At 39.4% G+C, this 27,897-nt stretch overlaps 1 protein-coding gene across 1 annotated transcript; it reads left to right on the top strand.

Moving 5' to 3' along the window:
* The first annotated feature begins 303 nt into the window (after window positions 1-303).
* On the top strand, window positions 304-23,941 carry LOC117712918 (afamin). Its single transcript, XM_034509150.2, has 15 exons — window positions 304-454; window positions 3,366-3,414; window positions 3,616-3,748; window positions 5,157-5,365; window positions 6,257-6,389; window positions 6,953-7,050; window positions 7,788-7,917; window positions 11,997-12,211; window positions 16,020-16,152; window positions 18,204-18,301; window positions 19,143-19,275; window positions 20,597-20,820; window positions 21,774-21,906; window positions 22,971-23,028; window positions 23,805-23,941. The coding sequence occupies exons 1-14, from the start codon at window positions 367-369 to the stop codon at window positions 23,016-23,018; spliced, it is 1,824 nt and encodes a 607-aa protein (XP_034365041.1). The 5' UTR covers window positions 304-366; the 3' UTR covers window positions 23,019-23,028; window positions 23,805-23,941.
* The last annotated feature ends 3,956 nt before the right edge of the window (window positions 23,942-27,897 follow it).

Here is a 27,897-nt window from a genome sequence, read left to right on the forward strand (position 1 = left end):
TCCCAGAAACTTAGTGTTTTTACAGGGTGTTTCCTTTTTTATGTGCTAGCGAGTCTTTTCTCCTTTAACTTTTGGAATATCTTACAACTTTTGGAAGGAGGATTATTCTTACTCTATGGACTGTTTTTTTTTTTTTTTTTCAATTCATGAGATTTTTTTCCCCAGTGAAGCACAGCATAATTTTCCCCCTAGTTAATAATTACCAAGAAATTTGCACCATGGCAAAAAAAAAAAAAGCCTATGTATTTCAGAAATAGATTAACTAGGTTACTTTTTAACAAATGTTAGGTCAAAGAAGACTATAAAAAGTTGGTTTTGCCCAGTCACAAGGGCACTCTTGAATGTGGCCTCTTTTTAAATTTAAACATGAGACTCTTAAAGCTTACAGGTTTTATTTTTTCCCTGTTGTCTTTGACTGAATCCCTGGCCCTATCCACAAAGCCCCGGGACGTAGGTAAGAAATTTACTTGCATGTTACCAGAGATGACTAAGTGAGGGAAATTACTTTTCTTTAGCCTTTTATAACTTCAGTCACTCCTGTGGTTTTATTTATTTCTCCCTCTCTTTTCTTAGTGTATATATTCTGGTCAGTAATTTCAAACAGCCCACTACAGATTTTCATTTTGGTTGTCATATTATCTATTTTACAGGATGTTTGAACTTAGAAATGGCCAACAATCTAAGTAGTGTTGTCTTAAGATGTATTTTGGACTTCAAAATATTAGAATTTTTTGTGGTAGATATATTTAGTCTAACAGAAGAACATAGATACAGTATATACATACATACACATGTACACATACATACATACATATGTACAGATACGTACACATGCATAAATATTTCTATGTAATCTTTAAAAAATATTTTTGATTGTCCAATAATGTCTCCCAAGTAGATGATAAATGCCCTCGGGGTATATGAGACCCTGCTTTCTCCCTCAGCTGTCTGTTACAAACCCACAGCAACAGGTTACATAAGGAGTGTTAGCCTGGTGAAAAGGGCAATTTTTACATTTTACCAAACGAAGAAACTTTGAAATTTTCCTATCCAGAGGAAGGTCTTTTTAAATCCTTCTGGCCACAAAGCCACATCTTCTGTACGTGAATGTAATTTGCTTAATATCAGCCCAGAAAACACATACTCAAGTGATAAGGTTGTATCTATGTATCAAAGAATATATATATATATGTGTGTGTGTGTGTGTGTGTGTGTGTGTGTGTGTGTGTGTGTGTGTGTGTTTGTGTGTGTGTGTGTGTAAAATTAAGGAAAAAGAGGCCATGCATTTGAAAGAGAGTGAGCACAGGTGGGGGAATGAAGAGAGATGTAATGATATAATCCTAAAAAATAAATTAATAAAGGATTATAATTTGCACAAGAGTATCCAGCATATCTCAGTAGTTCTGGCCTGTGTTGGATCCTACACAAAACCCATGAGGTACCCGCGAGTGAGGACAGACTCAGGCTCGATGAGATGGCAATGCTTGAGGTCTTCCTCTGTGTTCTTCATGTAACAGCCCATTTCAGAGCCTGGTACTCTTTGTCTATTCAATGTGTTTTGTGACCGTGCTTTCTTTCTTTCCTCTGTATTACTTTCAGCAAAATTCAGATCCTACTGTCTTTTTTTTTTTAAATAGAACAATTGCTATGGTCCCCTAATGATCTTCCAACTGTATCTCATCCGATTACCCTTCTACTTGACAAGTAGTTCCTATCAATTTCCATTTGTTGGGCACAGAGGGAGGGCCCACATAGAATGCTTCATTGCTTGGTGTTTCTTATTGTGTAGACATGGTCATATTACTATCCCATATAAGATCTTAATGATTTCCAACTGAAGCCCACACTTCTCAGTTTTACATTCAAGATCCTTATAACCCAAACTCTAAAAGAGGCCAAGACTAGGCATCTTATTTGCTAATTTTTGAATTTTTTTTTTTTTTTTTAGTACTAATTCACAGGGCACTTCCACTAAATCTTTTCTAGTCCTTTACTTAGGTATTACAAAGTATACATGATGAATATTCAACTTTATGTTAAATTAGATTATAGCCATGCACACAAACTATTCCCACTATATGCATATACACAAGCTATTCCTATTGTGCAAGTTTCAGGAAGCCAAGGTTCAAGGAAGGTTGCTCTGTTGGAAACTGTTGATGGGTTCATAGGCTCCAGATCAATATTTCATAAAAGATAAGTACTCCAAAATGTAGTCTATGTGGAGAAACATCAATCTTCTATGACCAGAGAAAGGATCTGTGATTTTGGATGAACCTGGAGATCACATGACTAGCATTAAAAGCTATACTGAAGGTACAAATTGGTATAATTATGCTCTAATTGTATTTTTGAGAGAAAAGTTTTATTTTAACAGGAAGGGTGATATGTAGGAGGAGCTAAGGTGAGAGGAAGAGAAGGAGTAAGGAAAGGTGGAGAAGAAGGAGAGGAGAAGCTAGGTGATGAGAGAGAGAAAGAGAGAGAAAGAGAGGGGGACATGGAGGCAGATGTTCACGTGTCTCCACCAGTCAAAGATAGTTGATATATTTAGGTTGGGAATTGGGTTACACTTCTGATTGAGCATTACCAAACTTACAAAGCCTTTGATTAACATTTTAAAAAATTGTATAAAAGCATAAAGAAAAAGGGGGCATGGGATAGGTTTTCTAGGGAGGGGAATTAGGGAAAGGGGAGGGCATCTGAAATGTAAATAAAAAATCCAATAAAAAAAGCTATACTGACTGCCACCATGCATGGACGCATGGTAGCTGTCACTGGACTTGCCTTGATGACATTATCTATCAGTTAATCTTCATGTGATTAAGAGAGTTAATCTCTCTTGTCATTAATGACAGACGTATGCCAGAGAAATGATACACCATCACTGGAAAATCTAAAATCTGCTCCGTTTTAGATAAATTCAAATGAATTCAATTTATGTTTTGAATACACATTCTTCTGTGATTAGGACTCATATTTGTGTGCGTGTGTAAGAAAGAGAGAGGGAGAGAAAGAGAGAGGCTTTCACATTCCTTATCAAAGTGGTTAAAATATTTTCTTTTTTTTTTCTTCTTTTTGTTTTGTTTTGTTTTGTTTTGTTTTGTTTTTCGAGACAGGGTTTCTCTGTGTAGTCCTGGCTGTCCTGGAACTCACTCTGTAGACCAGGCTGGCCTCCAACTCAGAAATCCACCTGCCTCTGCCTCCCAAGTGTTGGGATTAAAGGCGTGCGCCACTACTGCCTGGCGTTAAAATATTTCCAACATAAACCTTTTATAGTTTCACACTTGAATGTCATGAAAAGTTACTTATTAGGGAAAATGTAAGAATATAAAGATATGTAATAACTCAAATATCTTGATTTTCAGATCATTTCAATGCTACTCAGAAATTCATAGACGAGAACATTGCATATCTGTGAGTTGTTTTTGGATTCCCTTTGATGATAACACTTATTGTATTGTCTGATGTGTTCTAGGAAGGCAAATTCTCCTCAAAGACAATTTAATTAAATAGCAGCTGCACAGAGAGTAAATGCATTTGCCATCTCTATGAGTTATTTTTAGACATAAGTAGTTCTGCAGAAGATTACTCTGTACCCTCCATGAACTCTTGCAGGACCATCATCTCATTTGCCCAGCACGTTCAGGAAGCATCCTTTGATGAGGCAGAAATGCTGGTGAAAGTCATGCTGGATTACAGGGATAGGTGCTTGGCTGATAGCACACTTCCGGAGTGTTCAAAGATGGCTGTAAGTAAAAGGCTTGTGGTTTTCATCTGAACAAGATCTAAGAACGCTGCTCTAGACACATAGGGTTTCGTATTTAAGTGTGTGTGCGTGGCAGAAGAGGCTGTCCATTCCCTTAAGCCTTAGTTACAGGCAGTTGTGAGCTGATAGCATAGGTGCTGGGAAGCACATGTGGGTTCTCTACATGAACACTTTGCATCCCAAAAGCTGAGCCATCTCTCTAGCCTGGGCACATAATTGTTATTTTGCTTAGTTTCAGTATTTAGGATAAAGTACTTTTCTCAAGGGAAATACAGTTCTGTCTTACGATACATAGGAAGACTGAGTTATGCACTTTTGATCTCTATGCCTATGACTTATTGACACCCAGTCATATCTGCTCAGGAAGGGGTAATCTTCTGAGATACATGCACAGGGGCAGGGCTCTTAGTTGCTTCTCTTACTATCTCATGCTCTGCTCTCACATTTCCCTCTTCTGGGTTGATTCCAAATGGAATCCCAATAAGAAAATGTTGGACATCATGAGCAAAGCCACATTGAGTTTTCGATTTTGGGAGATCAGAAGAAAAGCCACAGAGGAAGTTGTTTGGTACCGAGGCTAATCAACAATGACTACTTTCAGTTTCAAAGTGGAGAGTTTACTAAGCAATGTAGCAAGCAAAAGTACAAAGAAACAAAGTAGCAAAGAGAAACAGCATGTAGATAGCAAGATATCATCAAACCAGGCACTTGCAGTATCTAGTAGAAGTGACTGAGACCACCCAGTTGAAGAGAACAAACAAAGGTAACATCAGACTGGACACTTAAACTACTCAATAGAAATAGTTGAAGAGACACATCAGAAAATGCTTTGTTGGTCTTCTCAATTGGAGTTTTCCAGGACATCAGTGTGCTCTCTCAAGGAATGAGTATGTAGCTTCCCATCTCACTGCAGATGTTTTTATATCATGGGGCAAACAATAATTACCTCTATTAGAAGGAACACGATGTCGTTGATACCCTTAGCTGTTTGCTGATCTCCTCTCTCCCTGTTATGGAATTAGATGGCCAGCCTGCCCAGATGGGGATTTTTAGAAGACACTTGAAATAAACACTCTTGAGTCTGAGACAAGGAGAGCCTCCTGATTCCTAAAATCCATTTTCAGTGAGCTTAAAGAGCACGTGACAATTTACTGACACAGAAGGCATTGCAGAAATAGTAACAGGTGAAGGAGGCTTGCTGTTGGATGACGTTTCCCTACGTGGGGGATGCTCTCCAAAGGCTTTAGGTAAAGGCATCCTGTAGATAGCTGTGTGGAAACTGTAACCTTTCCCCAAAGGTGGTCTATCCTTCATGTGTCCATAGCACTTTCTCAAGTGGTAGAAGAGAGTTTGACAGTGACAGAACATTGTCTTCTTCTCTGTTGTTCAGAACGAAGCTCTCCTGGACATGTTCTGTGACATGGAGTGGCTGCCGCAGAAGTATAACTTTTCACATTGCTGCAAGAAAGCCATCTTTTCAAGAAGACTCTGTTTCTTTTACAAGAAAGCTAACGTAGGATCTCTGCCCCCTTTCCCTACTTTGGATCCAGAAGAGAAATGCCAAGCTTATAAAAATGACAGTGAATCTTTTCTAAACCTGTAAGTTTAATTTTGGTACCAAAAGAATTCAAGGTGTTGTTCTTGTTGGACTAAAACCTATTCTTCTTTTCTGGGCTTCATCATTTTATTTTCCAAGCAGCTTCAGCTTTTCTTTATGTTTGCTTGTCGGGGTTCATCGGCGAACCAGCTGATTCATAAATTCATTCCATGTTTATTGGGTCAGGACCTGTGCTCAGTGAGGCTGTAGCTATGGACCCTGCTTTTAAGACTCTTCCATCAGTGCTGTTTGTCTTCTCATGGTCTAATCCACAGGGCAGAGGTGTATGCTCAGCACTGGATAGCTAGGCAACATGGGAATGGGAAGATTTTCTTCCCAAGGGAAGTTGCAAGTTTTACCTTGGGAAGATTTAAATTATTGAACATGTAGTCTCCAATTTCTTTGCAATCATGCAGTGAATGCTGAAGGAAAGTTGTTTCCCCACCCCACCCCACCCCACCCCTCTGGAAGGCTACTGTACTTTGAAACAATCACAAGTTTGTTTAAACTTAAGGATGTTCTTGAATCTTGGATATTCTTTGTTCTGATGACTTTTTCTTTGATATGGTGAGAAGAGGGAGATGGGCTTCCTGCATCACAGGAAGGGAGGAAAGAATACACACAGCGGCATTCAGGATGAGACCTGCCCATGCTATCCTTAACTTGGAGTTGGCAGCTCTAACTTTAAGGGCTGGAAATGACTGGTTCAGCTTCTCAATGAGTGTTGCTACAGCAGAAATCCCCTCACCCTTTCCTTCTTTTTTTACAACTTGCATTTCTTGCTGTCTTCTTCCCCTCCCTCCTTTTCCCTTGTCACTCATCCTTCTCGGTTTCCCTTTCCCATCTTCTCTCTTTAAAAACAAAAACAAAAACAAAAACGTAATGTTTTATAGCTATATGTACGAGGTTGCCAGAAGGAACCCCTTAGTCTTCGCCCCTGTTCTTATAACTGTTGCTGCTCGGTTTGAGGAGGCAGCGACCACATGTTGTGAAGAGCAACAGAAGGCCACCTGCTTTCAAGCCAAGGTGCGTACCACACTTATTTCATCAAGAGGATAAGGAATCGCCCAATGCCATAGACTCCATATCTTCACTTAAAATTAAACGTTACAAAAAACATTAGTGCACTCACTGATACAAATGTACTGTGTACCGGAAAACCTTGAAAAAGATTCACTAATTACCAGGTTCTCACTCTTGGTTTTGTTTCCCCTTATAAATTCCAAGAAAGCCCAAGTGTGCAAATATCCAGGGTAAATGCTGATGTGATGCTGTCTGCCTGTGGTAAGCTTTCTTTTGGCATTAATAATAAGGTGGAATCATGAAGGTAGTGACAGTTATGTTCAGGGGACATGCTTCGACAAGCCTTCTCCTACTAAATGCAATGCTGTCATGAGAAATACTGGGTCAACCCTTGTTATGTGTGAAGGATACAGATTTTTCTCAACATGCAAATTTACTGAGATAAAAATTCCCCATGTATTTTCTGCAGCTGGATATTTTCAGAGTAGTTGATATACATGTAATTAAAAACTAAGAAAACAGTGAGATGTTGGTCTTGTTTCAACAGGATTTTTCTTTTCTTTCAGGCAGCCCCCATCACACAATATTTAAAAGCATTATCTTCTTATCAAAGAAATGTCTGTGGAGCCCTTATAAAATTTGGACCCAAGGTCTTAAACGCTATGTGAGTTTTGTGTTGTGTTTCCTTGTATTAAATTTGCTTGTGACACACATTTATTTTTGGTTGTTGTTGTTTCTGTTAAGTAGCCAATGACATTATTTGTAGCCTTCCTGATGATTAAGGACATAGGGATGGGAGCTTGCCAAGGGAAAGAAAGCTGTTCTGAGATACATTTCGAAAGTGTATGTGATGTTTTTTTTTTTTTATAACTGCAATCAGCTCACATGGTAGGTTTGGCCATAGTAATTATGGGAGACAGAGCTCCTCCCAAGCCATTTCTAGTTGGAATCCAGAATTGTGGGTGGCAGCGGCAAAATACCACCCTGTGATTTTCCAAGACAGCATGTAGACAAGTAGTTCTCAACCTGTGGGTTGTGACCCCTCTGGGGGTTGACTGACCCTTTCAAATGGGTCACCTAAGGCCTGCATTTTAAAGATCTGCATTTATATTGTGATTCATAATAGTAACCGATATGTACAGTTATGAAGTAGGAATGAAAATAATTTGGGGCTCATCACAACATGAAGAATTGTATTAAAAGGGTTGCAGCATCAGGAAGACTGAGAACTACTGATACAGATCAAATAACAGTATTTTCAGCTATTTGATAGGAATTCTATGTAAAACTCATGGTATCAATTGTCCTTGACCCTTCTACCATGTGTGTAACATAAGTAAAAACCCTCTTTATCTATTGTCTATTTAAATTATTTTAGTGGTCTATCAATGATCTTTCTAGAAACATTGCTGTTTTCAGTCAAAAATTCCCCAAGATTGGATTTAAGGACCTTACTTCCCTCTTAGAAGACGTTTCTTCCATGTATGAAGAATGCTGTGAAGGGGATGTTGTGCACTGCATCCGAAGCCAGGTACATTTTCTTTTAAAAAATTTTACCTCAGAAAAAAACAAACAAAAAAAACCCCAAAAAACAAAAAACAAAACAAAACAAAAAAAACAAAAAACCCTCCAGAAAAAAGCAAAACCCAATGATTTTTAATACTTTTAACTTTCACATTCTAATTATCACATAAAATGTCTCATAGTTATGAGACTCAGTACAATATTACGATACTTTTATGTGCACAGTGTATACTGATCAGCTTGGGCACTGTCAGTTTGTCGTTTCTTTATGTTTAGATATGTCAAGGCTCCTCTCTTCTGGCTCGTCGTAAACTCTGTAGTAGGTAACTGTGAACACCGACCTTACTCGTCTAGAACTCCTGTTACTTGTCACCCTTATCACTTCCTGTACATTAACAATTGTTCTACTTTATATCAGAACCCCCCGAGAACCTCAAAAAATGACATTATTATTACGTTTTTTAAAAGTTGCTTTCTTTGATTTTCTAAGATCTTTACAAATAATTTCAAATGATACTTCTTCTCTCCTCCCTCTCACCTTCCCCCTCTCTCTCCCTCCCTCCTTTTTTTCTTTATAATTGACAAATAAATATTGTGTGTGTGTGTGTGTGTGTGTGTGTGTGTATTTTTGATGGCACAAACATATTTTAATATATGTACATTGTAGTATGACTAAGTCAAATGACTTAACATGGATTTCTATGTTATTCTCACATACTTACGTTTTTGTGGTAAGAGTACTTTCAATTCACTTCCCTATATAACATGCTGTTATTAACTATAGTCACCATGATCTACAGTAGAATTCCTGAAGTTATTTCTCCTGTAGATCTGAAATTTTGTCTTTGACCAACATCTCCTACTTCTTGCTCCTACCCCAGCATCTGATAACCCTTAAAATGATTTTTAAAACTAATATTCAGGTAAACATATTGTAGAGTTGAAATTGTTCAGGCACTTTAAAGCCAATACAATTTCATTAAAAATACACAGACTCCTTCTTAGTTAAAATTAAGCTTTATGGTGATGGTTTTAAATTTGTTTTACTTACAATAAAGACAGTATATTACTTAAATGACTTGAATTTTAGGTATTTGGAAATATCTGCTTTAAATTAAGCAGTGGACAGAAGATGTCTCCTGAATTATTTTATTCTCAAATGTAACCTAGTTAAAAGGATGACACTCATAATTTATTTTTGTAGTATTTGGTTGTTTATGGGAATGTGGGTTTAATAATGTTAAATTGAATTTACTAAACTAGTATAATAATTTAAATTTTCTATGGCTTGAAGCTGAAACTAAAGGATCATATTGTATTTCAAATTTCCTCCCTTTAATGTCTTTATGGAGAAATGCAAGAAATCCAGTTGTCATTAACTGAAAATAGGAATGAATTCTCGGGAAATTAGAAAGTGCTGGGGCTCAAATGATGCTGGCTTCAGATGAGCTGAAACGCTGGAAATGTGTTATCAATTCATATCCCCTTTCTCACCTTAGCCTTGGACTCATCCTGTCCTTCACCTTCAGAGTCTGCCAGAAGACTGCAGATAGTGAGGATACACTGAGTTAAGTTAGGGAGAGCTGAAGTACCCAGAGAGTGTTGGACAGAGTAGGATGAAGGTGCAGGAGAAGCTGGAGAGGGGACTGAGAGCAAGGGTCTGATCTCAAAATTCATCCTGTGTAAATAAGGTAACCCTTGTTCCCTTGTCCCCAGGCTTTATAGAGATGTGAACATAGATAAACAGTGAGAATCGGGGCAGGCCAGGGGTTTGTCTCGTATACACTGCATACGTTGATCATTTGAATAGCCTCAGATTTATAGTAGACACATGGAGATGATTACATGAATAAGAAAGCTTCTTCTTCTTCTGTGAAGTCTTCTCTGGTAGTTTCTGTAATGGTTAACTTCCAAATCAGTCTTTGGTTCTTTTGTTATTGACATTTTCCCCCTATAATATACTTTGATCACAGTCTTCCCCTCCCCCAACTACATCCTCCCCCATCCGTTCAACTTTATGTGCTTTATTTCTCTCAGAAAATAAAAAAACAAAACAAACCAATCCAAATGCAATAACAAAACAAAGCAGAAAGGACACGGGAAAACACACACACACACACACACACACACACACACACACACACGCTCACATGCTAATAGGTTCATTTTGTGTTGACTGACAGCTGCTCCTGAGGACGGGGCATGCTCTTGAGCATACTTGATATAGCCAGTATCACTCCATGGAAGAAAACTGATTTTCTTTCTCCCAGCAGGTGTCAGTTGTAAACAACTTCTTGGTTAGGGCTGGAACTGTGTGTCCACTTTTCTCTGTTGTATCTGGAAGATGCTGTTTTCTCAGAAACACCACCTCTGGGTCTTAGAGTCTTTCTACCTCCTCTTGCACATAGATCCATAATCTTTGAGGGGAAGGGCTTGATAAAGACATCCCATTCAGGACTCAGCATGTTCCAAAGCCTTGCACTCTCTGCACATGGTCCAGTCGTGGGTCTCTGTATATTTACTTCAAGAGGGTTCTCTGATGAGGGTCCGGCAATGCCCTGATTTAAGGGCATAGCAATATGTCATCAGAAGTCATTTTATTGCTATGCTCATTTTTTACTGGAAACATAGTTGGAAGTACACACAGTACCTTCTGGCACGATAAATGCTGGTCAGTCAGGATAAAGCTTCTAGTTGGGCACTGTCTAGATTTCTCCATGTTCAATGACATAAATAAGTGGTATCTTCAGCAATAAGGCCTTACAATGGGCTGTGGAAGGGTAACCCATCGAACTGGCAATAGCCTGTGTTTGGGGGAGGTCATTGGGACAACTTTGGCCAACAACTCAACAAAATGTAACCCATTTATATTACTGGGGCTTTTACTTGTTAGCCTAAGATTTCTAGTTGGGGCCTGTTCTCCCTTGTTGTATGGTAACTCCATTTAAATTCCTTTCATACCTGTATGTATATTTAGGGAGCTTCTGCAGCAGCTTCTGCAATGGTAGGTTTTACAGGGCTTTTCAAGGGCCCATGTGTGAGTCATCCCTCCCCACATTCCTTCCTTTCTCTTTTCTGCCCTCTCACCCTTCTCCTCTTTTAAGCCTCCAAGTCTAGTTTCTCTTTTGTCCCTTTATAACACTATAGTCTATTTCCCTTTCCTTGGACAATCCCTTTCTTCCTTTAAATAGAGATTTTAAAAATTTATATATATATACCACATCTGTGTGAGTGCTTACAGAAGCCAGGGGCTTCTGATCCTCTGGAACAGGAGTTTCGGGTAGCCATGATCCACTATGTGGGTTCTGGGAACAGAGCCTGGGTCCTCTGCAAGATCAGTCAGTGCTTATAACCTTTGAGCCATCCCTCAGCTCCCTAGCCAATTTTTCATCCACTAATCAAATATTAGTGGTTTTTCTGTGTCCTTGGAAAGATAGTTTTAGTTTACAGGAGATCTAGATTAGTAGCAATGCATTGCTATATCTTCAGTAGCCACCGCAGAAAGTGGAGACAACTCTCAAGGGGTGCAACAACAATAAAAATAAATAAATAAATAAAATGACAGTGACATGAGAGAGATAGTTCAGTGAGTAAAGACACTTGCTTTCAAGGCTGAGGACCTGAGTTTGGTCCTCAGGACCCTTATGGTGGAAATAACCAACTCCCACAAGTAATCTTCTCACTGCTACGTATGTGCCATGGCAGGCATGTGTGCCCACTTCCCTGAATCTCAATAGAGAAATTCAGTAATTTTTCAAACATAAAGATATCACTGTACCAGAGGAGTTGGGGAAAAGTACTTAAAACTCTAATATTTAACAATGGATGTAAGTTTATAATAGAGTTTATTTTTTTCAGTTTTATGACCTAAAATCCCAAGGAGGGGAAAATAGCCTCACTAATGTGAAATTTCTTGAATATTAAGTCAGTGTGAAATTCAAATGAATATTATCTATCTAATGAATTCCTGGGTAGGTGCTGACGTTACACTCAGAACTGACTTTTTGAGCAGCCATTCTTTTGGGACGAAAAGACCACTTCTGACAAAAATCTGTAAGCCATTTTTCTTGTTCTTATTTGATGCAGAGCCAGGTTATAAACCATATTTGCTCAAAACAAGATTCCATCTCAAGTAAAATCAAAACATGCTGTGAAAAGAAAACACTAGAACGTGAAGACTGTATAATTAACGCAAATAAAGATGACAGACCGGAGGACTTATCTCCCAGAGAAGCCAAATTCACTGACAGTGAACATGTGTGTCAAGAACGAGATTCTGACCCGGACAAGTTCTTTGCTGAGTACTATGACTCTTTATTAAAAGCTTAGAAGACAAATAGAAAATAAGACATTCCTATGCTGGCTAACCTGGGTGGAAGGATAAGGCATTGTGATTCACTAGCTATAAAGATCATGGAGTGTACAGGAGCTATCCTGTACACTTTCAAGTAAAAACATTGACAAGTTATAATGGCGGCTACATTTACTGAATACCTTATCTGTGTCAGGCAATAGGCTGAATATATTGTTTAGATTATCCATTCCAATTCTAAAGCCAAATGTAGAATAAATGCCATTTCCCCCAATACTTTGAATGAGCAGGCTGAAAAATAAAGAAGTTACATGACCTGTTCAAGATTCAGAGGTAAAAATGACACAGGAAGGAACTGATCCCAGGGGTTTTGGTCTTAAAAAGTCACAGGCTTAGCTGTCCAGCTGTGTTCCAGGGGAAAGGTTAATGGACTGGAAGCCACAGGACAAAATCTGAATCCTAGTTGTCACTGGGATAGGTTAAACTATGAGCTTTATTTCTTTTAAGGTCAGTGCAAAGTGATGGGGTTCATTATGGTATTTTCATATTTATACACAGCTCTGGATTTTGTTTTTTCTTACCCCACTGGCCCATCTTCTCCAATCCCGTCTGCCCTCCATTTTTGCTCAGCTTCTTCCCCCACAATTCTTCTCCATACGATTTTAAGTCATGTGAGTCTCACCACCCTTTCTTCTCCCCCCCCCCCTTTCTCTTAAGATCTCCCATGACCACTTCTGGTTTTATCATACACACACACCACACACACGCGCGCACACACACACACACACACACACACACACACACGCATACACAGGCACATATGCATGTAACACAGATGCATACACACACATGCACACATGCATACATGCATGTATATGCACACGCACACATTCATACACACATGCACATACATGCATACATGCATGTATACACACATATGCATACACACATGAACACATAGGCACATATGCATGTACACACATGCATACATGCAGGTACACACACATGTACACATGCACACATGCATGCACATACACATGCACAAACACATACCCAAAAATATTTGGATTTAGATTTTTAATCCAGTCAATCAGTCTGTGTATCTTCTTGGTGAGCTTACAGTTAGAATTATAATTGACTTTTTCCCCCCAATTCTTGTAATTTTTTAGGCTGCTTTGCTAGTTGGTTGGGTTGTAATTTGTCCTTACCTCTCTCTCCTATTAGTTTTGGGATTTGCTGTTTCACAGAGTTGGACATGACAGATTCTCTCCTAGCTCTGTTTATCTAGTCTCTGTGAGTTTACTCCTTCCTGTCCTTTTGTGCTCAGGGTGCCTTTCCTCTTCCTATTCCTTTAGATATGAAACGAATTTGTCCTGAAAAGTCCTTCCACCTATCAATTTTAAAAAATATCTTTCCTGTATACAGGTATCTTGCTTGTTAGTTACTTATTTTCAGGACTTGGAATAGACCATCCTATGCTTCCCTGGCTTTTAAGATTTCTGATTGGAGACCTGACATTACAGTGAGGGAGCTGAGTCTTTTTCTTTGTGCGCTCTCTCTCTCTCTCTCTCTCTCTCTCTCTCTCTCTCTCTCTCTCTCTCTCTCTCTCTCTCTCTCTCTTTCTCTCTCTCTCTCCATCTTGACTCTACTCTGCTTTCAAGGTTCTTCTCCGATCATGTCTATCTGGGGTTCTAAACTGAATGTTCGTTTCTTTCTCTAAACTTGGGGATTGGAAGGCTGTCTCAGCTCTTTTAGACCATGGTTTCTTTATTGTTTATCCAAGTGCTTGGACATTTTAGTTATGGTTTTTGTTTGTCTTCTGATGTTGGGGTGTTATATTTTGTCAACCTTGTCCTCCATCGCAAATCTACTTTTACCTGTTTTATCAGCTCTATTGGAGGTGCTTTCTACATTTTTTAAAAATTTGATTGACAGATTTTTTTTTAATTTCCAACACTCTTTTTATTCCTTTGCTTCCTTGCTGAATGCATCTTCCACTTAGCTATCTTTGCCCCACATTGCTAATTGTCTTATCTGTTTTGCTGGCTTTTCCATATCCTTTCTACTTTCCCTTTCAGGTCCTGGGCAAAATCTCTTCATGTTTATCTTTTTCTTTTACAAGCCACCATTTGATCTTATCAGAAAACTTTTGAAACCTGCAACTGGCATTTTATGTAATCTGGCGTCTTTGGGTTCGTTAGTTGAGAGGTTATGATCTTTTGGAAGATCACATTGCTCTGCTTCTCATGTTCTTCTGTTTCTATGTTGCGATTTGTGCATCTGTTGGTTTAGATATGACCGCTTTTAAAGTCTTGATCCCTAGTGGCACTCAGTAAGGAGAAACAAACTGCTTTTGGAAGTGACTTCTGCTTTTCCTCAGTATCACCTGTCAGGCAGCTGTGAGGCTGAACTTATTTTTATTTTCAAGTTATGTGCACACGTGTGTATCTGTGTGTGGGTATGTGCACATGTGAAGTCAGGTGTCCATAGAGGCCAGAGGTCATCAGATGCCTGATGACTACAAGCAGCTATGAGCCAGCCAGTATGGGTGCTGGGAATTCAGCTAAGGCAAGAGAAGCACATGCTCTTAACCACTGAGCCATCTTTCCAACCCAGTTGCCTACATCTTATCAGTGGTCCAACCGTCCTTTGCTCTGGTCTAGGTGACTTTCTATTTCCTTTGTATGTTTCGGAAGCTCTAGGTCACTTTCTGTCTTTGGAATACCATGATTCTCTACCATCCCGCCTCCTTCAGCAGCTCACAGAAAGTGCATTTCTACCCCTACTGTCTTGTGCAAAAGTATCTTGAGTGGTTTTTAAATTTTTTCAGATTTAAACAAAATCTGAGATATTTACATTTACAAAATGATATATGTTGAGGATGGGACCCTAGTTTAAACATCAAATGCATTTATCTTCCACATACAGCTTATGTGCATAAACTAAATTAAATAAAAATGTATACCTAATTTTTAGTACACTTACATTTTGGCTGTAGCCTGACACGTGAGTTTAGATGTACAAAATTTCACTTATAATATCATATTGGCATTCAGAAAGTTTTGGATTCTGAGGCATTTTAGGCATTCAGATTCCAAAAATAGGGAAATTTAACCTGTAGCAGTGTGAATATCTAACCTTAGTGCCTTCAGATCCAAGGTAGTGTTTATCTTAAAGACCAAGTGAAGTTGACTGACTGAGAAAGTATGTCTAGGAAGTCTTTATGGTTGAAGTTTGATCTGGTGTACAACACCAGCTATGGCTTTATTAACATCTCTTTGTTCCTCTCCCTTTGCCTCTGCCCTTCATGTCCTTCTTCACTTCTGTACCCTTGGAGATTTTCTCTGAGGCCATGGAAACAGCAGCTTACGATATGGAATTAAGGAAAGTGTAACTCCCATATTTGGGGAGTGACAGGCAGGAGGGATAGGCAAAGCACCCTGGGTCTTGCCAGGCATGCTCTGGGAGCCTGAGTTGGAGTCAGAAGTCTGGAGGTGTTTTCCTAAGCACAGTGGACATAATGCAGTGCCTGTGACACTTCATGTGTCAGTTATTCTAAGAACTGTTTCTAAATAAACCAAACAATTCTATCCTCTTTGACGGATAAAGACTGTTAGTCTGAAATATGACACAGAAAGTGTGTTTTTTAAAAAGTGGTGTAAAGTGAACGGACTAAATTCCACATTTAGCTTTGACAATAGACACAGTGTTAGCTCTTACTAGATTCAATGAAAGTGGAGTCGGGCATTTTCTTCTCCGTATGAGTTCTAACAGCATACATGTTTGGTACACCTCAGGTTTATTTATGAATACTCCAGGAGGCATACTGACCTGTCTACACAAGAGCTTCTAAGAATCACTAAAGTGTATATGAACCTCCTAGAAGATTGCTGCAGCAGAGAAAACCCATCAAGTTGTTACCGTCATGCGGTAGGTCCCAACAACATAGATTCAGAAAACAATAATCGGTTTCTATTAAAGCTTTCTGATTATAACATAATATGATATAATAATAAAATAATGTAATATATAATTGCATATAATATATTATGTGTAATATATATTATAATATTATATTGAATATTTTCTTTCATACTTCCTTCTCTATATTTGCATATGCCTTAAAAAATAAGATTGAAGAAGTGTATTCCTTAGGAAATGTTTGGAGCTTCTATTAGTTAGCATAATAGGAAACTTTGTTTTTCTGTTGAATGTTGCTATATTTGTTTCCTATTACAACCACAAAACTACTGACATGAAAAAGCAGAACTTTATTCTCCCCATATTTCATATCAGTGTATGAATTGGACCATACAGGGCTCAACTCAAAGTGGTAAAAAGGGCTGTGTTCTCCCCACAGGCTCCAGGGAGCATGTGACTCCTGCCTTCTAACATAGAAAGCTTTCCCCTTCATGAGCTTGGTATTCTCTCAGAATGTGAAGTGATTAACGTATTTGCTCTCCTACTATGTGCAGACACTGAGCATGTTGGTTACGTGCTTATAACTTTGTATATGATTCGTAGATGAGACTCTTATTCTACACAGCTTTCTTTAATATTTGTAGTGTTTTTCTCAGGATAGATCACTGTAGGAGGTGTGACGGCATCAGAACATACAGACCTTTAAAAACATTCGACACGAACTGCTAGGTTAACTTCTGGAGAATATTTTTTTGCCGGAGCCATGGGCATGCTTGTCAACGCTGCCTTTGCCGACACTTCACATACAGATTAGGTCTAATAGATGTAAACGTAAACTGGAAAAATGCGGCTGTGTTTTAAGTACAGGCTTGATTTCTAAAATCATATTAAAAAATTTCTCTACAAAAGGGCAGATATGAGATAAAATTGTATGAAATTCTCTAAGAACTAATACAAAATTCTCACCCAGGTACTAATATATTAACTTAAATTTTCTATAAAAATTTGTTCATGCTTGTTTCTCGTTTTCATGCTCAAATTAATAGCTTTTTAATAACTCTTGGTATACTTATAAATCATAACTTCATGTATTAAAGGAGTATTTGACATTCTTTTCACAATTCCTTTGTTATATGCTACTTTTGGTTTATTTTACATTTTTCTTTAAATTTTATAAAAATTGGCTTATAGTCGCGCAAATTTAGGCAATGCAATAAGAAAACTGTTTTTTCCATTTACACTCTGTTGAGCTCCTTACACGCCACTGTGCTCCTCGCCCTTGGATGGAGGCACTAGGAAATTTGTGCCTCCATGTTGATGTATTGCAGAGAGGTTCTCTCTCATAGCTCCAGGGAAATGTCCAATGTATGTTGTAAAAAAAAAAAAAAAAGTCCATCAAATAATTGAAGACAATGCTGGGAGGTTTTAAGTTGCAAACCTAAATGATGGAAAAAAATACAAATAGAGATAAACACACCTCCAATGTTCTACAGCAATTTATTAGCAGAGTCACCCTGGGAACATTGCTTAAGTTCACGAGACTGCATTCTTTTACCAGTGTCTCTGGCTACTGCTAGATTAAGGATCAAGTACACATATTATCAGGATAGAATCCAAATTATACCTTGTAAGTGCTAATACTCTAAAAATTATGAGATATTTAAACTGTTTATCTGTAATTGAATAGTTCAAATTCTTGCACGTATATATAGAGCTATGCTCAATTTGGAGAAGATTTTATACTGATTAGCATTTGGACATAATCTGTAAACAGAAAAAGATATTCAGCAAGCTGGGTGTGGCCTCATTCAATGTTAGATACAATGCTTGTAGTCATGGTTTTCTTTCACTTATTATAAAAGTCAGTTTGTGAACATTCAAGTTTAGGTGATGCAATAAGAAACCTGTTAACAAGCTACTGTGTTTCTCCCCTGTGGACGAATCAGAGTGCTAGAAAATTCTCATTTTTTTTTTATGGAGACACATGCCTATGTCCTGCCATGCCTATGTGTTGCTGTGTGGGTTCTCTCCACAGTTCCATGGTTGCTTTTAATTTTCAGGAGGATAAATTCAATGAGACAACTGAGAGAAGCCTTGCAATGGTTCAGCAAGAATGCAGACAGTTCCAGGAGCTGGGGAAGGACGCTCTGCAACGCTAGTAGGTTATCTGCATAACGGGCTAACACTAGAGACCAGGATCTAGTAATCTCTCAAATATAGAATATTATTGTATTATTATAGGCTAGTCTCTCAGCCAATTCAACTCTGGGAAGGAAAAAAAGACATAAAAGTCAAGAATTCACACTGAGCTTTTCCATGACTCTTTGACCAAAAATGAAGCCACAAATGGAAAGAAATATGGGATTCTAGACACTGTTCCTGTAAGGCTTTCGTGTCTGAGAACTTGAGTTTCTTTCTCTTGCATTTTGTCCTGTGTAAGGGAAGTGGAGAGATCTTCAGGTGTCAACACTTTCCTGGGAAACCGATGGGTAGCTCAGGAGTTAAGCCAGTAATAATTACAGAATTCTGAATGGACCTGTTTAACATTGTAGTACTTATTCTTTCGGTGTTTTTATGAGAATTCTAGAATAGTATGCAGTTAATTTAAATGTATAGATAGTGATCATGCTAGTGGTGGGTTTATTAAAGCTCACCATCTTCAATTCAAACAAAGCACAGTTTAGGATGTGATTCTATTAGTCCTGCAGTGGTGCTGACGGCCGTAACATCAGCCTCAGTCCCTCTAACGATCTCAGTTTTCTTCATCTTATTCCTAACATGGCTGTCAAGTGCTCCTTAAAAAAAATTAGCATCAATACAAAATATTTCAAAAACTTTACTTACTGGCCAAGGTCATTTCTGCCAAGGATTCTCTATCATGGCACGAGGGGCGCACGGAGCACTGACTATTCCCCTCTCTCATGGGTTTGGTAGTAGTTGTTTGAGGGACAACGGGTAACTGCCTTTATCCAGAGCCAAACAGATGTGTGTTCTCTCAGTTTCCTTGTCAAGTTCACCAAGGCAGCCCCTCAGCTCCCCACAGAAGAACTGGTCTCCCTTAGTAAGGAAATGGTGGCAGCTTTGGCAACCTGTTGCACTCTCAGTGACGAGTTCGCCTGCGTTGACAACTTGGTGAGTTGAGTTATGGCCTATGTACCTGACTATGCTTTTGATTATTTTAATTAGAAGTCCTTAAAATTAAAAATATAATTAATCATTATCCCTCACTCCCTCTCAAATTCATGACCTCTTTTTTCTGTGTTTATTATTTATTGTTAAACACAGAAATATATAGATGAATATATAAATAAAACCTAAGGAGTCAGCTCTGTGCTTCTTGTATGCGATGCTTTTAAGCCCTGCCTTTTGGTACTGGATAACTAATCGGGAAAGAGTAATGCATCTTCTCTCAGTAGCTGTCAATTGCCTGTAGCTTGAGAGATGGGCCGATGAGAACTCCCTGTTCCATATTGTCTGTCTGTCTGTCATCTGTTGCTCCTGTGTTTGAGACAGTCTCCTTATACAGTCCAAGTTGAGCTAGAACTGACTATGTAGGTCAGACTGGCTCCAAGTTGTGGTGATCCACCTGCCTCTGCCTCTCCAGTGCTGGGATTACAGACCTGGTATTTGATTTTTCATGTGCCCTCCCTTCCACTGTTCATTCATACTAATTATCTACTTTTCTTCGTTGTTTTCAATGTTGTCCAGGCAAGAAATATTTTTTTTTTTGGCTCATCATATAAGTCCTTCAAAATGCGAAGAGAATGTGCTGAGTCATGTTCAGGGACTCTTCAAATTCTCTTCTTTTTAGATTACATCAGAGGTGATTAGTTAGGGCAAATGATTTAAGAATCACAGTATTGCTCCAGAATGGCTTAGGAAGCCTTATTCATTTATTTTTTAGTTTTTACACATGGTAGGAAGGCCTCTACTATACTACATCTCAGACTGTAAACCCTACCATTTTAAATAGTGTTACAAATTTTGCCTTTTGTCTCCAAAGGGAGAGTCCAGAAGAGAAATGCTGCTTTCTGCCCAGTCTTTTAGGAATGGAGTGAAGAGTATGGGAGTGAGGGTGCACCCAGAAACCCATGTTCGATTGTCACTTTGAGGTCACAAGTAGGCATCTAATTGCTGTAGATTGGATTTTTGCAATACTGTTGGTTAGCCTTTACAATTCTTGCTACACAGTACAGTATCATGGATACCTGTGTTTTTCCTAAGCAAGGATGCTGGTGATCTCACAACTAGCTATTCATCTATGTATGTATGTATGTATGTATGTATGTATGTATGTGTCTAATATATATATATATATGTATGTATATATATATATATAATTTTTCTCTATGTATATTATGTATATATAATATGTCATTACACACACATATAAAATATAACATGTCCTTGGAATTTAAAAATCATACCAGTGTTTTACTTCTCATTGGTTTAGGCAGATTTAGTTCTTGGAGAATTATGTGGTATAAATAAAAACCGAACGATCAATCCCACTGTGGATCACTGCTGCAAAACAGATTTTGCCTTCAGAAGACACTGCTTTGAGCATCTGAAAGCAGACACAACCTATACGCTCCCCTCAGTCTCTGCACTTGTATCTGCTTTGCATGCAGACTGGTGTCAGCCTCACAAGGAGGACCTTCAGAATAAGAAACACAGGTAACGAAGCCCAAAGGCACATCTGTCTTAGAAAATTTACGATGATGGCTAAGTACTTCGGCTGAGACAATTTGTTTAGTTCAACAAATTGTTTACCCTTCTAGGCACAAAACAACATTGCTTATTTATTGCTGTTTTTTTCTAAGCAAACATCTAGTTTATCTTTTTTCCTTATTTGTAGATTTTATTCACCTGGATATAGTTTAGAAAGATGGGTCAGGCAGTTAGCCAGAGTGCTGCTGGCCAGGTGCAAATGGGCTAGATTTTTTTTGAGAGAGAGAATAATATGAATATGTAAAATACTATTATATTTTACGTGTGTGTGTGTGTGTGTGTGTGTGTGTGTGTTTACACATGCCCTGGCACCCACCATGTATTTGAGTTGAGAGGTCAGAGGATAACTTTTGGCAGGTGTTTTTTTTTTTTTTTTCCTTCTGTCAGGTGGGTCCAGGTCATCAGGCATGGTGGCAAGCACCTTCACCCAGTGAGCTGTCTTACCATCTCTAATGATACAGATTTTTTGCCTTGAGATTTTCAGTGTTTTAAAACAGGAGAGATACAAAGGGGCAGGGATTTTACTTTTATTCTCTCGTGCAACGTTTCAAATGTCAAGAATAAGACACACAATTTTGGATTTAGACACTTGTCTGTACCAAGTGTAATAGAAACATCATTTAGCCACCGAGGAAAGGGAGTTGATTTGGGAAACAAATCTTTTAGGAGACCTACAATGTTCAATAGGGTCCATTTTTGTTTGTGACAATATAGTCCTCAAAAAGTCCACTTAGCAAATTAGAAAGTTTTGTAAGACCTCTGCAGAAATGGAACATTTAAACTTCTTTCACTCATCAAATTTGAAACCTATGATGTGTTTTTGTGTAACAAACACATGGAAGAAGGGGAGCTCCAGGAAGGAATCATTCACCAATTCTGTTGGGTGTCTTTGAGCACAGGTTTCTGGTCAACTTAGTGAAGTGGATGCCAGAGATCACGGATGAAGAGCGTCTGTGTTTGTTCACAAAGTTCACTACTGCCGGGGAGGAGTGCAGTGAAGTTCAGGAGCCTGAGTCCTGTCTCAGTCCAGAGGTGGTTATTTCTTGTTTTCCCAGGGAAATTCTACTGGTGTCCCTGAAAATAAGAACACAATAGAATGCGCTATGGAATCTTCCTCTTTACATGTCCAGTAGTCCTGTGTCTCAGAGCTCAAAGCTAAACTTTAGATGACCACAATAGAAGCTTTCCCGTGCAAGAAAAACTGTCAAGCAAAGCAAACGCTGTTCCAACCTTGCTGTCTTATCTGTGTAATTTAAACAAAATTACATCCATCATCTATAAGTAAATGATGGAAATAACTATGGAATTACATCATTGCTCCTAACTCCTTGGCTCTGACTCTCTTGTTATCTTAATGAAAGGGGGGTCTGGGTGACTTGCCAAGGAAATCACAGCCAGTCGACAGGGGAGAAGGGCAGGAAGGGCGCTAGAAAGGAAGGCTTTCAAGGACCTTCTCAAGGACACTCAGTTGACAGAACATGAGGGAGGTGAGATTAAGGGAGCAAGGTGTGGAGAGAGCTGTCCCTGCTCCCCTTACTCCTGTGGCACCTGTAGTAACCTGCTGTGTGTGACCCGGAACCTGTGGGTGTCAGCCCTGGTGGACGGCTGTGGTGGAGGGCGTGAGGAAGTCTCAGCTTGCTCTCTCATTTTCTTTCCCAGCAGCTCATGGTGTCCTTCACGACTCCTTTACTGCTCGACACACTCATGCACATTTGCATACACACACAACTCACACGGATTTCCTTCTGCTGGAGAATATTCTATTTTGCTGAAAGACTTAGTCTTTGGAAATACTACGATAAAATTGCTAGTTTGCTAAAATATACTTACTTTAGTTAGAAGACATTAATCTCTATCTCCTATTTGTTAGACTGTGTCCTTAAGGTCTGTAAAAAAGGAGAGATGAATTTTTTTGTAGTTCATAAAAAGATTTCAGTGTCTTTTCTCAAGGTTCTCTCTCTCTCTCTCTCTCTCTCTCTCTCTCTCTCTCCTCTTTCTGATTTTATATCTTCATTCAAAATTCAGATGAGAATGCTTCCCTGAACTTAAACATGATCATCTCAAATTTTTCTTCCTGTGATTTTTTTCTCTTCTAGAGTTCAAACACTGGTAACAAAAGTCAAGCTATGGAGAAACAAAGATAAACCACCAGAGGTGAATAAACATTTCTGTCTTAATCAAATGTTCAAACTTCATGCAAATGCTCAACCTCCGTGGCTTTTTCCTTCTGTGTCAGATGTCTGTTTCTGATTTAGCCATTCACCTAGGAGCTCAGACCTCTGGATACCAGTCATTATATGCATGGCAGGAATGCTGTCTTTGTGCCAGGACTGTCTTATTTCTCAGTAACACAAAGGAGCCCATGTCTCTCTGCCCTTCTGTGTTCTTTTGTCTGAATTAGAAAAGAGAGATAATTTTGTCTCTGGAAAGGTGAACCTGGTATAGTAGTACATCTCTGGAATCACAGATCTTGGCATGCTAGAACAGGAAGGAAGATAGATACAAGTTCAAGGCCAGCCTGGGCTACATATTGAGTTCCAGGCTAGCGAGGACTACAGAGTGAGACAGTACCTCAGAGAGCTAAGGTGAGGGGAGGGGAAAAGAGTGCTAAGTTCTCAGGGAGGACTAGACAGACATACTACCTCAGGAGCGGTCTTCTGAAAGTCTCTTTTGAGAGTCATTGAACACCACTGTACTGAGGCATGGCTGACATACAAGTAAAGAGCCTTGTACACAAAAATATATTTGTAATTTCAAAGATATTCATAAAGGATGCTCAGGGTCAGAAGAGAGAGACCTGGACCCAGGCGAGGGCTTGTTTGCAACTCCATGTACAAGTCACAGGCTAAACTAGTAACATCTTATTAAATTCATGGCTACTACCCGAGTTCAGATCCTTTCACTGCAGGAATTTTTTTTTTTCTTTACAGCCAGTACCAGCTTACAGGATTGTCTTCTAGCCTGTGGTGAAGTTCAGCTCTTAAGAAGAATGGAATAGAAGGTTCTTCTGTAACCCTTTCTCGACTCATGTTCCTACAAAAGGCAATAAAATGAAAGGATAAAAGTTCTTGCAGTCTAATGTTGTCTACCAACATGATCAGAAAATTAGTCAATTGAGGTGCAGTTGGCGAAGTGCTTGCTGCATGCCCTCGTTTGGCTTCTGGTGCTGTGACAGACATCGTGGCCAAAAGTGACTTGGAAAAGAAAAGGCTTATTTTGCCTTATGGGTTATAGTCCTTCACTGAGGGAAGCCAAGGTGAGAACTAAAGACAGGAAACTGGAGGCAGGAAGGGAAGAGACCACGCAGGAACAGTCCTTATTGTCTCACTCCCAGGCTCACACCCAGCTCCCTCTCTAATGGAGCCCAGGTCCAGTTGTCCAAAGACGGTAGTACCCGCAATGTGCTGATCCTCCCACATCAATCACCCATTGAGAAAGTGCCTAACATACAAGCCCAGAGGCCGATCTGATGAGGACAAGTTTTTCATTGAGAGTTCCTCTTCTCAGGTGTGTCAGCTGGACAACCAAGATTAGCCATCACACTGTACAATCACAGGGACCTGAGTGTAATCCCCAGGACCAACATAAAAAGTCAGGCATGTTGGTATGCACTTTTAGTCCCAATCCTGGGGAGGTGACAGAGACAGGCAAGTCCCTTGAGCTCTCTGGTTAGTCAACCTATCTAAAAGAACAATGTAGACAAATCCTGAGGAATGGTACCCAATGGGGTTGACTTCTGGCCTCCATGTGCTTAAGCAAACAGATGGAGCTATGCTTTCATACATGTGTGTGTGTGCGCACACACACACACACACACACACACACGACTAAATAGTCATGACTCAGTTATCTTGTCAGAATCATTTTTATACTGTTCAACCTGCCTTACTCTCTAGAGATCAGAACTCTGTATATTCCTGTGTGAGAAGAATGTTTCTGGGTCCCCTTGTTGTCAGTGAGAGAAGGAACCGGGGAGCTGAGGGCACGAACCTATGTTAGCACACCATGAGTAGTACTCACAGCCACCTTCTATGGGTTGCATCAAACCCTGCTTCCAGTGCTTTGTACAAATCATCCCATTTAGTTCTAACGATTCCCTGAGTATATACTTTTATTCCCACTTTACAGAGAAGCAAGGCTTGAGGAGAGAAACTAGTTCTGTTCAGTGGTATACCACTAGTCATCAGGAAAAAAACCAAGGCTTTTCTATTGCAGGATAATATTGTGAATACCACTTCATAGGTTCATCCATGTGTTACACATTAAAAATCATCTATTCAGGGATGGCAAGATGACTCAGTGGATAAAAACCTAACGAGCTGAGTTCAACCCTGGGACCCAGATGCTGGAGGGAGAGAATCAACTCCTGGAAGTTGTTCTCTGACCTCCACACGCATGCACCTATACATATAAGCACACACAATAAATAAAACGCACACCAAACATTTTTTGGTGATCTTTTTTACAGAGGTCTGAAGACAGTTTATGTCAGCAGTAGTGGGAGGGTTTGCTTTGTGGTCCACACCAAAATTCCTGCGCTGCCAGAGCTGTAAATGTTCAGCAGAAATGTCAGGAAATGAAGACAGGTTCTGAGCCAGATTGTCCTGACTTTTCTAACTTGAAAGCTTTGTGTCTGCACTCAAAGGTGACGGCCATTTCATAAGTTACCCAGGATGATGTTTACAAAGTTATTCTGCAATAGTGCTTTGGACATAGACTTTCAGAATCTTACTCACCTATTCAAAAAATAGCTGTTAGATTCTCATGTGTGTCAGACATAGCGGATATGAATGTGGGTCAGACGCGTGCAGCTCCTGTGTCTTTCTGAAGCAGTGGAAAGATATCAGGCCAGCAGGAGGCAGGGCTATTATAGACAAGGGATGAGGAAAGACCCTCACCATTTTTCAGAGCTCTCTGATGGCTGAGGATGAGTGTGTGGTGGTTGGAGGTACTTCAGATTTCCACTCATGAACTAGATGTAGGGGCTCAGACTCTGTGGCTCTCTCTGTCTCTGTCTCTCTGTCTCTCTCTATCTCTCTGTCTCTCTCTCTCTCTCTCTCTCTCTCTCTCTCTCTCTATATATATATATATATATATATATATATATATATATATATCTGTGTGTGTGTATGTTTGTGTATTTAGGAGATTTTTCGGTGTGGATTCTGTATGATATGCTACCATATTAAGAAGAACTGCATTACTATATTAACTTGCCAAGTATACTGGCCACTGGATATAGCACTGAATTTATAAATGCACTCATAAAGCTTTTATGTTCTTTGATTATTTACCAGTGACATAATAAAATGACATAATAAACAATAGGTATAGATTATGAACAGGGGTGGAACAGACACAATTGGCTACTCCGACTCTGCCTAATGTTGGAGCTACTTTGAGCTCAAGACCCTGCCGTGGACAGCACACAAGAAACTCGAGTTCTGGAAGCTGCCACCACCATGTAAACTTTTGTTACAAAGGATGTTACCACGTCAATGGAGAGCACTGCCATGCCAGAGAGAGCGTGCGCGCGCACACACACACACACACACACACACACACACACAACCCAAAAGAAAACAAAAAAACAAAACAAAAAAACCCATGTGACCAGTAGGATGTTAACAGAGGATTTGGAGTGAGGGAGCTTCAAATTTACTCTGTGTGTGTGTGTGTGTGTGTGTGTGTGTCACACAGGACTTGTATCAATGAGTAGTGCACACTTGGGCTTGATGCAGAAAGAGCTGTACAGTGACTAAGTACAGCATGGTAAATCATGCTCGCCAGGAACGGGCAGTGATCGCTGGGGGTGTTTACATCCAGCCCCAGTCTTTGTCCTTTTGAACTTTGTTTCTACAATGTGAGCAAGAACTAGGTTATCAGTTTGTTGTGAAGATGGTATTTATTGAAAAGCTGTGACCAGTGGAAATAGTAAAGATGCCTGTAATGTCAGAACTCACTCAGGAGTCTGAGGCAAGAAGATTGAGTCTCAAGCCAAACGGTCAGATAGCGAGACCCTGCCTCCAGCGAGCAAGCAGACAAAACCCCAAATCATCATTCTGTTTTGTATTTGGATGCCTTTCTTTTTCTTAATCTCAGAGGCCAGCATAAAAACGCTTTTTAAAAATTGTTTCATAGACAATTATATAGAATGAATGGCATCACAAATGCCATTCCCTGGCCACCGTTTAAATAATCTCCACCACCTGTGCTTCCTGTGGTCTGAATTCTACTGTTAGCCACTGATTGAAGACCTAGCTTCTTTTTGCCTTTACAAAAATCTCTTGCTAATATTCAAATATCTATGAGAAAAGGACTATGGAGACTAAAATTTAGGTGTCTTTTTTTGAAGGTAGAATTAGTTTAGTGCTGATCCCCCCCCCCCCCCAATCTAGTGCTGTACTCTGAGTAATTCTAAGACTGAGCTGGGGGTGGGGGCGGGGCACAGGATTAGTTAGTGACCTCTGCATGGGGTGGCAGTCTGGTATTTTTATTCAGGGCATTGGCACTAGTGTAACAGTTTATTTTCTGACCATCTCAGGAGGTGTAGAATAAGATCTCAAGGGAAGGCTGTGGAGGACACGAAGCAGGAGAGTTATGTAGCTGGGAGTGACGTGTGACGTTGCATACCTATAATCCCAGTACTTGGAAGGCTGTGGGTGGATACATTCTCAATTTACTATATTTCAAAAAGTTACTGTTTCAAAAGCCAAAATTGAAACCAGCTGACCAATCAAATAAGTAAAAAGGAGACATCGAACATTAAGAGTATTCAGAAGGTCCCAAAAGATGGTGACAACCAGTCAAAGGTCAAAGGGAGCTTTCCCTTGTTAACCATGGCTTTCTGTATCATACGGTCTTCATTCACAGTCTATACATGGGCAGGTTCCTCTTCGGGAAGGGAACCTGTAGGTAGCAGAGTCAACTAATAGACTATAAGCCTTTGAAATTCTTTTTGTTTTCTTTTTATTGAACATATTTTTTTTAATCTCAGAATACATCTTGGTTATGGTTTTCCTT

This window comes from Arvicanthis niloticus, chromosome 7, assembly GCF_011762505.2.
Source record: "Arvicanthis niloticus isolate mArvNil1 chromosome 7, mArvNil1.pat.X, whole genome shotgun sequence".
Lineage (NCBI taxonomy): Eukaryota > Metazoa > Chordata > Mammalia > Rodentia > Muridae > Arvicanthis > Arvicanthis niloticus.